This window comes from Rhododendron vialii, chromosome 10a, assembly GCF_030253575.1.
Source record: "Rhododendron vialii isolate Sample 1 chromosome 10a, ASM3025357v1".
NCBI lineage: Eukaryota > Viridiplantae > Streptophyta > Magnoliopsida > Ericales > Ericaceae > Rhododendron > Rhododendron vialii.
In genome coordinates this window covers 395,634-407,967 of record NC_080566.1, presented here as the reverse complement: position 1 = coordinate 407,967, position 12,334 = coordinate 395,634, and the positions used below count along the sequence as shown (strand labels likewise).

Sequence of the window (12,334 nt, the reverse complement as noted above, 5' to 3'; positions counted from 1 at the left end):
AAATATACTGTATATAGCAGAAACTCGGTTTTAATACGGGTTTTAAAGTAAATGTCCAACTTAGAGACGCTAGCTAGGAGGATTATGTTTTGGACACGGGAGCATTGAATAATTTTCCGAAATTCTGAAAAAACCTATTCTGTCACTTGGAAAACAGAATGCCACGTGGCATAGTTTTGGCATCGCGCAGCTAGAATCTCGCAACGTTCTCTGACCGTCGGATTTCCCTTTGCTCGTTTTGTGGAACCGTCAAGGAGGAGTTCGAGTTCGAATAGGATTTGGACTTCCCTTCCTTCACCCTCTATTTAAGTGGAGTCCCAATCCAATTAGGAGTAGAATTCGGACTTCTCTCTCTCTCTCTCTCTCTCTCTCTCCAGTAGTACTAGGATAAAAATGGAACCCCGTTACCTTCCTCAAGTCATCCCACAAAGCCATAACTGAACTCTCTGAGCCACCATTTTTTCTCTTATCTAAAAATGGACATCTAAATTTTTCATTCCTCCATGAATGCCTATACAATAGCTCAGGTCTTGGCTTAAGACAAGATAAGCTTTTGCTCAAATTTCAAAGATTTGGGAAAAATGGAGAACCCAAGCATTGTTAGAAATGGAGGAATTAAACTGCCCATCGGATATCGATTCCGCCCCACCGATGAAGAGCTCATCGTTCATTACCTCACCCGAAAGGTCCAATCTATTCCATTTCCCGCCCAAGTCATCCCCGAGCTCAACGTTTTCCAAACCAATCCCCTCCACTTGCCTGGTTTGTTAGAATTATTTTCCCTTCTCTTTTTTTGTTTTCTTCCCTGTTGTTAGTAATTGTTACAAACGGTTTTTAATTTACCGTTCTCTCTTGGGGATTTTTTTTTATCAGGTGATTCGACGGAGAAGAGGTTTTTCTTCTGGAAAAGGAAAGGGAAATGGAAAAAAACTAGGGGAATGACAGAGTCAGGTTATTGGAAGCCTATGGGTAAAGAAAAACATGTTGTGAGTTATGAAAGCAATCGAGCAATTGGGGTAAAGAAATCATATGTTTTCTATGAAGGCGGGAAGCGTCCCCGTGGGTTGAGAACTCAATGGGTAATGCGCGAGTATCGGCTATTGGGGTCTCAAACAAGACCCAATTCCGGTCTTCAGAAATTTGTGAGGGAAATGGAAGATTGGGTTGTTTGCAAGATTTATCAAAAGAAAAGGACATCCAAAAAGAATGTTGTCGAAACTGATATGAATTCTTCTAAAAGCAACAAGATTTGGAGTGCGAGGGAGATTAGTCCTATTGTTATGGATGTGGTGATGGTAGGGAGCAATGATGACTTGGGGCCTCCTCAACCATCGTCTTCATCATGTTCAAGTGGGGTCTCTTTTTGCAAAGGAGAACCACCAGAAGAAGAAATTACTAGTGCCTACAACATTAGCAGTTTCTTTGCGTAATTACTAATTACTTGGTTGTATGATACTAGTGCCTACAACTTGTATGAGAAGACCTGAACTACACATGCATCTTTCTTTGAGGGTCTTATGTTCTGTCAGAAATTTACGAGAATGTCGATGGAAATGTGATGTCGCATTTTCTTTTCCCATTTTCGCTACGTCTTCTCTACTTCAATCTTGCGGTCGCAAACTATTTATGTCATGATTCATTGATTAATTTCTAGAAGTTTCACGAATTCATGCTTTGGCATCAAACTCATTTGGTAATACTAGTTGTAATTCTAAATTTGACGTGGACCAGTTGGAAAATGTACTTGACACTCACAAAAAGTACAGGTCTGACATAAACAGTATTCGGGATGGAATTCACCCATTAGAGCATCCACAAACAGTACTCGGGATGGAATTCACCCATTAGAGCATCCACAGTAGAATAATCAAAAGTCAATAATAAAAAATTGCCACATCATCTTTTGATTATACATTTAAGGAATTGTTAATGTTAACAATATAGAAGTCCACAATGGTGCAATCAAATTTGAATAATCAAAACTTGCCTCGTCACCTTTTCAATTTATAAAAATTTAAAAATTGTGAACATAGAAAACAATTTTTTAAAAATAGGTTTCAAACTAATAAAAATAGGTTATTCGAAAAAGAGAAAATAGTTTTTTTGAAAACTTTGATTTAAAAAAAATTCAGGAAAAAGTAAAAAAAAAAAACAGTTTTGGAATTAAAAAAAAATAGTTTTTGAATTTTTTTTTAAAAGAACTGTTTTTGAGAAAAATAATAACGGTCTTTCTATTGTCAGCCCAGTGGGTTGACAATAAACACACAAGAGAATAAGGAAAACACATATTTCTATATATATTTTTTTACACTTTTTAATACACATTCACACTTCTTATTGTCAGCTCAGTGGGCTGATTTTAGATTTTAGATTTTTCCAAATAATAATAATAAATAAACTGTTTTTGCAAAAAAAAAGTTTTGGGAAAAACAGTTTTAATAAAAAAATAGTTTTTGTAAAAAAAAAAACAGTTTTTGCAAAAAAAATAGAAATGTTTTTTAAAAGTATTTTTTTAAGAAATATGTTGAAAATAGAAGAAAGAGGATGTTTTTGTTTTATGATGGTGTACTTAATTGAGAAAATGTTAGGACAACTAAATTTGATTATTGGCAAAAAGTTGCTAGTTTTGATTATCCAAGGGTAAAAATTTGATGAGTTGCTAAGAGATTGTTAAGTTTGATTATTCCACTGTGAGCTCTTTTTTGAGCAAATGTTGCTAACCTTAACAACATTTTAATTTTGATTATACCACTGTGGATGCTCTTATATTTATGATTTAGAGCCCGCATGGTGTATATGAGTCTACATGCATCGAACGAGGCTCCAGACATACTGTTTGTATGACTTATGAGTATGAAATAGGTTATCAGTACATTTTTTCGACCCTAACCATTTCTCCTGCAGCCTCTAAGTGTTTTGTTAGAGCGAAATAACTTTAAAAAGTTGATTTAACTATTATTTTTCCCCCAAAGTAAAGTGAAGAAATGATAGCCCTGATTGTTGCCCCAGTTACCAGTATCAGAAGCTTTTGTAAGTAGTTGAAAGGCGAATGATTTTTTTGATAGGGAAAGGAGATGCAAAGATAGGTAAGGAGAAGCATCCAAAGAAAGGGAAAAAAAAAACAAGGGCCCATAATACATTATCTGATTAGAATTTTACGCAAAAGAAGATACAGAGACCTACTGCTATTAAAAGAGTGAGCACAAGAATATTGGACAAAAAAAGGAAGACGACGATGCATGGGTGGGTGGCCTGAATTACCAAGCATCTGCACATGGGGGTGGGGGTGGGGGGGATTCATTGGCATCTTTTTCTTTCAAAATATTTGGTGAAAGAACTTCATACCCCTCAATCAATGCTTCCACGTCGAATCTAATATGACTTTCCTCTCACTTGTTTAGTCCAATTATTAATTGTTTTGTTTGAACCGCAGATGTACCAAGTCGAGAGAGATTCTCTTCTCTAGTTTGTCTAAACTTTTTTAAGTTGCTTAATGCACGCTGTTGAAAAATGTATGCATTATAATTTGTGAAAATTTATATGCATCTCTATTAATTATTTTGATGATTAATTCAATGATATTTTTATTCGGCAAATACAAAATTATCGAAAAGTCGATTCCCGAATTAAATATTTTCGTGACCTTGAAATATAGCATAAAGTCTCTTGGATTCATGATTTATATTTACAAAGACTTTATTGAGCTCAATACATGCTTTAACGGTTTATTTAGATGAAATTGTGAGCCACAGGTTGACGAACCGGCTGACAAGCCGGCTGTCTGAACAGAAAGCTGTGACAACCGGAAACCATCGGACGACCACCCGGATGACCACTCTGTTAACGGCTAGTTCTAACGGCTAGTTCCAACGGCTAGTTCCAACGGCTAGTTCTAGTTCCAACGGCTAGTTCCAACGGCTAGTTCCAACGGCTAGTTCTAACGGCTAGTTCCAACGGCTAGTTTCAAACGGCTAGTTTCCAACGGCTAGGAAGCATATGGATGGCTATATAAGGCATCAAGAACTCATTAATGAGTATATACACAAGCTACAACATTCCATATTATTGCAAGAGCAAATTCTCAAAAGATCAAAGCCAAAAATTCTCATTGTTCTTCCACTTTCATATTATTCTTGAGAGAAAATTTGTACAAGTCGTGAGCGATAATTTTCATACCTTCTTCACATACTTGTATTTCCTAAGTGAGTGTTTGAGTCAAACACTTGAAAGCTTAGAAGACCAAATTCGGGTTGGAATTTGGGTGTTATTGTTTTTGAGAAGTTTTCGGAGAAAATTCTTGCGGTTGTGCTAGCTCCTCGGGAAAGCTAGAGGCCTTCGGTTCTTGTAAGCACCCGCAAGACTTACAAGTTGTAATCTTTTAAAGATTAGTCTAACCTTCAAGTAATTGCTTGAGGAGAAGTGGAGTAGGGCCGGACCGTGGACAAATCCGGACCGAACCACTATAAACGGGTTCTATCTCTCTATCTCTCTATTTTGATTGCATACTTATTGTTTGCATATATTGTTAGAGATAAATTTTTATTGGTAATTATTACTAGCAATCCTATTCACCCCCCTCTAGGTTGCATAATTTGGGTAACACACGCTTAGAGCATCTCCAATCCACCTCTATTTCTCCAAAATAGAGGATGGATGTGACACATTGAGGGGAGATTTTATAATTTGTTCTCTTTTTTCTTCACTTTTTGTAATTTTTGAGAGAATTTTTGAGGGACCCACCGTCCTTTTTAGAATTTGGTCCTCTAAAAGTAAATTTGGTCCTCTAAAAATGGAGGATCAAAAGTAAATTTGGAGTACAAAATTCCTCCAAAACTCTAAAAAGGACGATGGGTCCCTCAAAGATTCTCCCAAAAAGTACAAAAAGTGAAGAAAAAATGAAATAAATTACAAAATCTCCCCTCAATGTGTTACATCCATCCTCTATTTTTTATGGATTGGAGATGCTCTTAAGGGATTCTTGGTGCTCTGTTAATGGTCAATCCTATTGGATTGGTCGAATGAGAACATAACAGCTAGTAAAATAACTTATTACATTCTAAATTTCGCAGTTTTGACTCACACTGTCAGTAAAAAAAATTTTGAAGTCACAATTGTTAATTTTAAAATATTAAAATTAATCGAAATGTGTATATGCTCAACATATGATCCGGCTACGTATAAAAAAGCCGAAAAAGGAGACATGAATGGGCTCCTAAAGAATGGCGCTGGTAGTGTTGGTACAAAGAACAAGGGAGGGAGGTTCTTCCAAGAAAACTTGCAGACTTGGATTAGTATAATAATGGTTGTGCGCATTTAACCCCTTCCTCAGGGCATCTAAGAGGGGAGAGTTGAAAAACAAGATTCCTTGTGTCAGCCAATGGAGACAAGTGGGAGCAGACATCCCAATGCTTAATTAATACAGTAATTTATCTCTCTCATGCATCACAATCCATTTTCCCAGTTCCCCAAAGAAAATAGAGTAGTATTCACTTTGTTTGGTTTAGATTTTAGAAAGTTATTTTTGAGAGTTGGAGTGGTAATGAGTGGAGAGAGATAGAGAGAAAAATTTATTGAAAACTGTGCCGAGAGTTAAAAGTTACTCCCAAAATGTCAATCCAAGCAAGGTGATTATTATTCCAGTAACCAATTCAATTGTCCACCACCACTTACCCCTATGAGCTTATTGCGATCCCTTCTACATTTCTTCACCCAACACGCAAGAGTTTGTAAATTAGTGTATAAACCCTTAGGGCATCTGTAATAATAGACTAATAAAAGTAGACTTGTTCGAAACCATTTTTATCAGAATCAGAATCAAAGTCATGTTTTGCTTTGTTATTATGGTCTGAATTTGTCTAAGTTTTGACAAAGTGGCTTTTGGCAGTGCCACCATCATTTTCTTTTTCTATTCCATCACAATGGTTGAGTCAATTTGAGTAGCTGTTTGAAAATTTAAATTGCAGAGTAATACTACTGAACTTGAAGAAATGCTAAAGCCATTTTTTGGGCAAGAATTCGACAACTAATAGTGATCCATTTGTCGGGAGCTCCAAGCTGAAACATGACTAACGGTGTAACAGGAAGGCAAACTGGGTAGAAAAAATGCAAGAAAATACAAGTTGTATGGCCCAAGACTTGCCAAATGGGTAGAAAACAAAAGAAAAATAGAAGTGGGAAGAATCCCACTGTCGGTTCACGGACATCGATCTAACCTCAGAGGCCTGTTATGGACGAGCACATGCAGGACGGCACAAATATGCGATCATTTCCTTTCCTATAATTATTAAGTGTAGTTTGGTTTAAGTTTTTAGTAGTAAAGTAGGAGGATATGAAATAGTAAAATTCTAAAATCAGTCCAATAGGCTGATAATAGTAAGTGTGTGAATGTGTATTAAAAGATGTAAAAAATATACAAAAATACATGTTTTCTTTGTCTTTTAGTATATTTATTGTCAGCTTAGTGGACTGACAATAACAAGACCGAATGAAATACTACCCCTATTATCAAAAGACAAGTCGTGGTCAAAACCACAGACAAAGAGAGTTCCTTACGGCAGTGGTTTTGGAATCAACCACCTTCTTCTGATTTTTGTGTGATAAAGAAAAGCTATCAGAATTCAGAAGTAACCAAAGACTTCTTCACCAATTGGGATGATTATATGGGAGCCAGATGTTGACTATTGGTATTGGAGTACAGCTTTTTACTCTGCCATTTACGGCAGGGCTTTTAACGAAGACCAAAACAGAGTACCATCTTCTGGACCATTCTCAGAATGGGGCTCAATCACATCAAAGCCCTATTGACTCTAGAATTTGCAGAAAAAAGTTTACTACGCCACTACTTTGGAGAGAGAGAGAGAGAGAGAGAGAGAGACTCTGACCATAACCCATAATTTATCATGATGGAGTAGTTTTCATGAACCCAAATTGCATTGGAGTAGTATTGCTTTTATGGATTAATGTTTTGTCTCCCAAGGCAGGAAATCTGAGTTTTGAGAGGAGTAAAAGGGGATCTTTTGAGGGGTTGCTTATGAACTATGCAACCACAAACATTTGTTGATTTTTCGCAAGAAAGCAACAAACAAAATGTCTTAACTTAATCATGTTAACCACCCACAGAGCATGTGAATAAACCAGGCGTGGGACCGATTTAAACACGAAAACTCAAAACAGACTAAAAAAGAACAGAAACAGACTAACATGGTGTGGGGACGAAGTAAACTTGTTCTAAATGAGTGGGAAGAATTAAAGCACCTTCAAATAAAAAGACAGGCCCAGAGGGGTACAATTACATTGATGGGTCATGGGTGCGTCATGCGTGCACTCCAAGCAGATTAATTCCCAAAGACGAATTTACGCGTATAAACCGTAGCGTAGATCCACTAAACGTTCTAGATATTGCATCACAGACTTGAGATTCATCATTATGCACTCTGTTGTTGATACAAGGCATACTTCATACGCCATAAAAAAAGACTAATGATATTCTTCCGCATAAAATCCATGCAGTTTAACGAATATAGCAACATAGACTTAGATAGACATCACCCTGGTCCCTCAAATCATACGAGGAATAGTTTCTAGTCTATACACCATCGTAAGAAAACGATGACTTGCATGTCACCATAAACATGGTTGTTAAAATCTTACGATACATCGGAGACGTATCGTCTCCTTTCAAAAATGATACGTATTTCACTCCGTATCCTTTTTGTATAGAAATCCTACGACACGATGACGTATCTTACGATATAGTAGCGTATCCCGATTCGGGTATCCTACGATTTCTTGTTGAGAAGAAATCATACCATATTTTAAGAATTGGAACACAAACACACTCTGAATCGTTTAATCTAATTATGACAGTATACAAACCATTTAGAGGAACCCAAAATTCGAAGTTCGAATAGGAGAAAAAATATATTTCGATCATGTATTGCACGACTCAAGCACGAGAAAGCTTCATTATGATAGACCCTACTTGGGAGACTTGAAAATTTTCATCCTAAAAGCCTATTTTTCATACATTAAACACTTATTTTCATATATCCAACAGACTTTTAGATTATAATTAAGTATAAATATTATTTTCTATTATCTTTTTTTCGTTAACGTATCTTATGATACACGATACGATACATAAAAATAAAATAAACGATACACAATACATATCCCAATTTGAAAACATTGACCATAAATATATGTGGAAAGGTAGCACAGGAAGCAGAAACTGAATCTCTACACAGCAGAAGTGCTAATTGTAACTTTGTAAGCATTACTCAAACGAAGTCTTTGAATTGTTTGACTCCACCGAAACAAAATAAAAATCGGTTTGCCCTACCAATTTTTACTCTGCTTCATTAATCTCTCTTTTTTTTTTTTTTTTTCACAAGTTTTCATATTGCATCTTTAGAAGTTCTAGAATGAAGAGGGAAAAGATCCTATATAAGAGGAAATACAAAAGCATTCAAGAAACCTAGGTCATCTAGACAAATCTCGGTAGGCTACATAAATCAGGTGGACCGTAAACAGGAAAAAGGCCGGAAAAGGACAGATAAGACCAAACAAAAGGAAGAAAAATAGTAGTAATTGAAAACATCAATCCATGCACTTACTCCGGATGAAGTGCCTGTTTGAGCGCCTCTTTTTTAACTTTTCAACTTCTAATTTAGAGTTTTGGGTGTTTGGCTGGTTGTCGAGAGAATGACTTTTGGCAAAATGAGTTCTCCGTTTTTGAAGATCCCATGCAAAAGCTTGATCTCCAAAAGTTCATTTCATTTGCTCTGCCCAGAAATCTAAATATCCTTTTCGCATATTTATAATTGTATCTCATGAGTTTCTTGATGGAGTATTCTTATTCACAACTAAGCTGCTAAAGCTTGTAAGCATTCCGAACCTATTGAAAACAATGTTGATTGAACTCGAAAGTCAAGATTAAGTCGCAAAAGCCTGTTCTTGAGACCAATGCGTTAACCAGAACCACCATGCTGCAACTCATTATTTTGCGATGAGCTCTAATCAACAAGGCTCACCTTAAGCCAAACAATCCTATTTCAAAAAATAAGCAATAGTCACATTGAGACAATACCAAATTCCTTGAAAAAAAAGGAAGAAAAGAACTCACCACTCAAGTGATACATACTATTCCGTAGAATATATGCCTTAGTTGGAACTTGTGTTTGATTGGTTCTCAATATTATGCTATGCTAAAGCAACAACTTGCTAAGTAGACCAAAATTCTATTTCCATATACAAAGACAAAACAATTCCCTTCTCATAAGCAAAAGGTTCATACACCATGTAGGGGTAAAAATTGCTTCCACAGAATCCACACCAACCATCTACTCAAATTATTATGCTAGAAGAACTAATGCACATCAAGATTTGTCAATCAGGTGCCAGAGGACAAAAAACAGAAGTTCAGCCGCAAGCTACTTGAACGATAGGGCATTTCAGGCATTATAGCTCTTACCCATGTTCATTACGACAGGCTGCTGTTGCTATCTTCCTACACAGCTTCAGTACCACCAGCGATTGAAGATTTCTGAGGTGGTAGTTCTGCACATGCTTTCAACACTGCTTCATTCAGCAAGACTGTTTTCAAGGATTTAAACACTGGCCTTCTACAAAAGTTTAAAGAAGAACGTGTCTGCTTTTTTTGATAAGTAAAGAAGAACATGTCTGTTAATTCCATGTAGAGCAACTCGGCATTTGACACCTTTTGGTGCCAGATGGAAACACCTTAAACTAGACTTTTACAAGGTTAACATACCGAGAACTAAATAAAAACTGATAAGCACCATGAAAAATGCAAAGGAAAAGACATCATATCGTATTGAATATGCTCCAAACTTGGTTTAATAAAATGTTGATACACCTTCAAATATTGATTGGCAAATACCATGCCTATCCTATAAAGAAGACAATAAGCTGCACACAAGACAATTGACTGAGGTACTCAAAAGTTCATAGCATGTAGATCAACTACAGGCCATCAAAATTACTGAAGAATTTGATATATCAATTAGACACGCCATTTAGAGTGGACGAGGATAGATAAATTTCCGTCACTGGGCTTGCAATTTCTGTGACAAATGACGATTGTTTCACACAACTACTAAGTACTAACAAATAATTAGGTGGGTATTTAGTTACTTTGTAAAGTTTCATTTTCCTTGAAACACAAAAAGAGGTACATAGTTCTGTTTGGTCTACAGCTAGTGCAGAAGAAAGAAAATGCATGCTTACACGATTTGACATGGACACAGAATCCCATTAAGTAGTAATTAGTTTAACTTCGAATGTTTTATACAATGGGTTTGGTGACATACTGACATTCACTCAGAAAGACAGGAAGAACAAACTCGAAAACCCCATTTAGCTGCTGCTCTCTCAATCCTGCATCCTTAGTTATCAGCCAAGGTTCTCACTTGCAGGTCCTGACCACAAATCAAGAGTACAGACATCATGGCTTTCTCCTCAATTATAATTCAATCAAATGAGATCATACCTTTACCCAAAAATTTTCCAGAGAAGCAGCGTAAAGAAAAGAACGGAAAACCAAATAAACCATAAATGATGCAAAACCTTGTTCAGTTGCATTGCCTTCCAATTTACCACTATTTTCCGTTACACGTTAGGAGATTCGCCCATCCTATCACAGATCAACCATTGCGGTAGTTAGGAGAAGTGATATAATTACGGTTGAGGGTAACACTAAGGGGAGAGAGAGACCAAAATTGACATTAGAGGCAGTAGTTCGATAGGATTTAGGTTTTTTGTATATCATGGAACACGATGCCCTTGACAGGACTCCATGGAAACAACGGCTTCTTGTGGTCGATCCTAATTGATTTGGACTTAATGCTCTATTTGGTTTGGTTTTGGTTTATATTAGGAGATACACCCATGGCGTAAGCCCAGTGGAAATATGGATGCACTTTATTAGTTGTGGCTTTGATTGCTTGAGCTGTAATGAGGAAATGGCAGCTTCAAAAGGCTCCACAAGTATTACCGTTTTCCATTTCAATAGATGAATTGAAATCTGTGTTTTGCAGTCACAATGAAAACAAAAGAAGGTTTAGCTATTAGTGATGATTAAAGTACCTAAGGGGAGGATCGGGTAGAGGTGTTGGGGAGACATTTAAATAAGGATCTTTGGGTTACGATCAGATAGCGAGTTCTTCGTGTTATTTCCAATCCATATATACGAGGTTTAGACATCATTAATGAAGTATAGATTCCAATACTCAGTCTCTACATGGCTGCATGAATCTTCATGAAATCCACAAATCGAAATGCAACCCTAAATTGATGCACTTGTATCGGTACTAAAACTTTACCCATTTCTTTGACACTGATTTATGAATTGTGATCGAACCTAACTAAGCATGTACGACTTTTTATCAGGCTCTACATAGTACATACTTTAATGAAATCCAATGACATCTCCTTTGCAGAGGGAAAAAAAAAAAAAAGAGATCTTTTTTGCCCAAACATATAACTGAAGAGACATGAATAAATGCTCAACCTATCAGTTGGGCCTGAATCATACTTCCATTTCCATCAAAATAATTAATGACAAACAGTAATTTCACAAAACGAGCTCACAAGGAGCACAGTTCAAAGCTAGAGCTATCATTTTATTTTTGTTCTTCGTATATAGGGAGTTGGGGAGGGAGAGAGTCAGAGGGAGAGAGAGAGACCTGCCAATCCTTAGAAGTCATAGCTCCACCCGAGTCGTGCTTCTTCACTATTTCCATCACTCTTGTCCCCCACAAGGGCCAGAACGCTCCACCTCTCTCTCTCTCTCTCTCTCTCTTTTGGTGTATCACACGTGTATGCAACTGTGCATACGCACGTATATGACTCTCCGCACATGCGCTGTGCACGTGATAAAAAAAAAAAAAGAATTTTCCGTACACGAATTACGTTTTGGTGTATTGTACCTAATAAGTCACTTTAGTGATAATATTCACATTAAGTGATAAATATTTCACATTAAGTGGTAAGTATTCCAGAAGTATAATACTTACCATTCAATATGGAATACTTATCACTTCTTATTAAATGTTTACTTCTGCATATGAAATATTTACCAGTGACTTTTTAGGTACCATGCACAAAATTAATTTTGTGTACCATAGATGGACTCTAAAAAAACAGAAGAACATGGGAAAGGGGTGGATTGTGGAAATTTTATATCTAACTCAAAGCTAATTAGCAATAGAGAAACTTTTAGGTATCTCGGGGATACCAAGCCCCATAGTATCTCCTCCAGTTCGTTTCTCGTTTTCAGCCATTTTTCGATCATATTTGAATGATCAATTTCGTT

General features: G+C 36.5%; 1 protein-coding gene and 1 long non-coding RNA gene across 2 annotated transcripts; one reads left to right on the top strand and one right to left on the bottom strand.

Moving 5' to 3' along the window:
* Nucleotides 1-285: 285 nt before the first annotated feature.
* On the top strand, nt 286-1,579 carry LOC131303891 (NAC domain-containing protein 83-like). Its single transcript, XM_058330953.1, has 2 exons — nt 286-762; nt 874-1,579. The coding sequence occupies exons 1-2, from the start codon at nt 582-584 to the stop codon at nt 1,428-1,430; spliced, it is 738 nt and encodes a 245-aa protein (XP_058186936.1). The 5' UTR covers nt 286-581; the 3' UTR covers nt 1,431-1,579.
* An 8,567-nt stretch (nt 1,580-10,146) lies between these two features.
* LOC131303890 (uncharacterized) lies at nt 10,147-11,791 on the bottom strand. The gene is made up of 2 exons (XR_009192247.1): nt 10,588-11,791; nt 10,147-10,439 (listed from the first exon to the last, which is right to left on the bottom strand). It is a non-coding gene; the product is annotated as an uncharacterized LOC131303890 (long non-coding RNA).
* Nucleotides 11,792-12,334: the final 543 nt, after the last annotated feature.

What these genes read in the sequence shown, in the direction of transcription:
- LOC131303891 (XM_058330953.1), top strand. Translation starts at nt 582, where the DNA reads ATGGAGAACCCAAGCATTGTTAGAAATGGAGGAATTAAACTGCCCATC. An exon ending in CAATCCCCTCCACTTGCCTG is followed by an intron (nt 763 to 873) that starts GTTTGTTAGAAT and finishes TTTTTTTATCAG; the next exon opens with GTGATTCGACGGAGAAGAGG.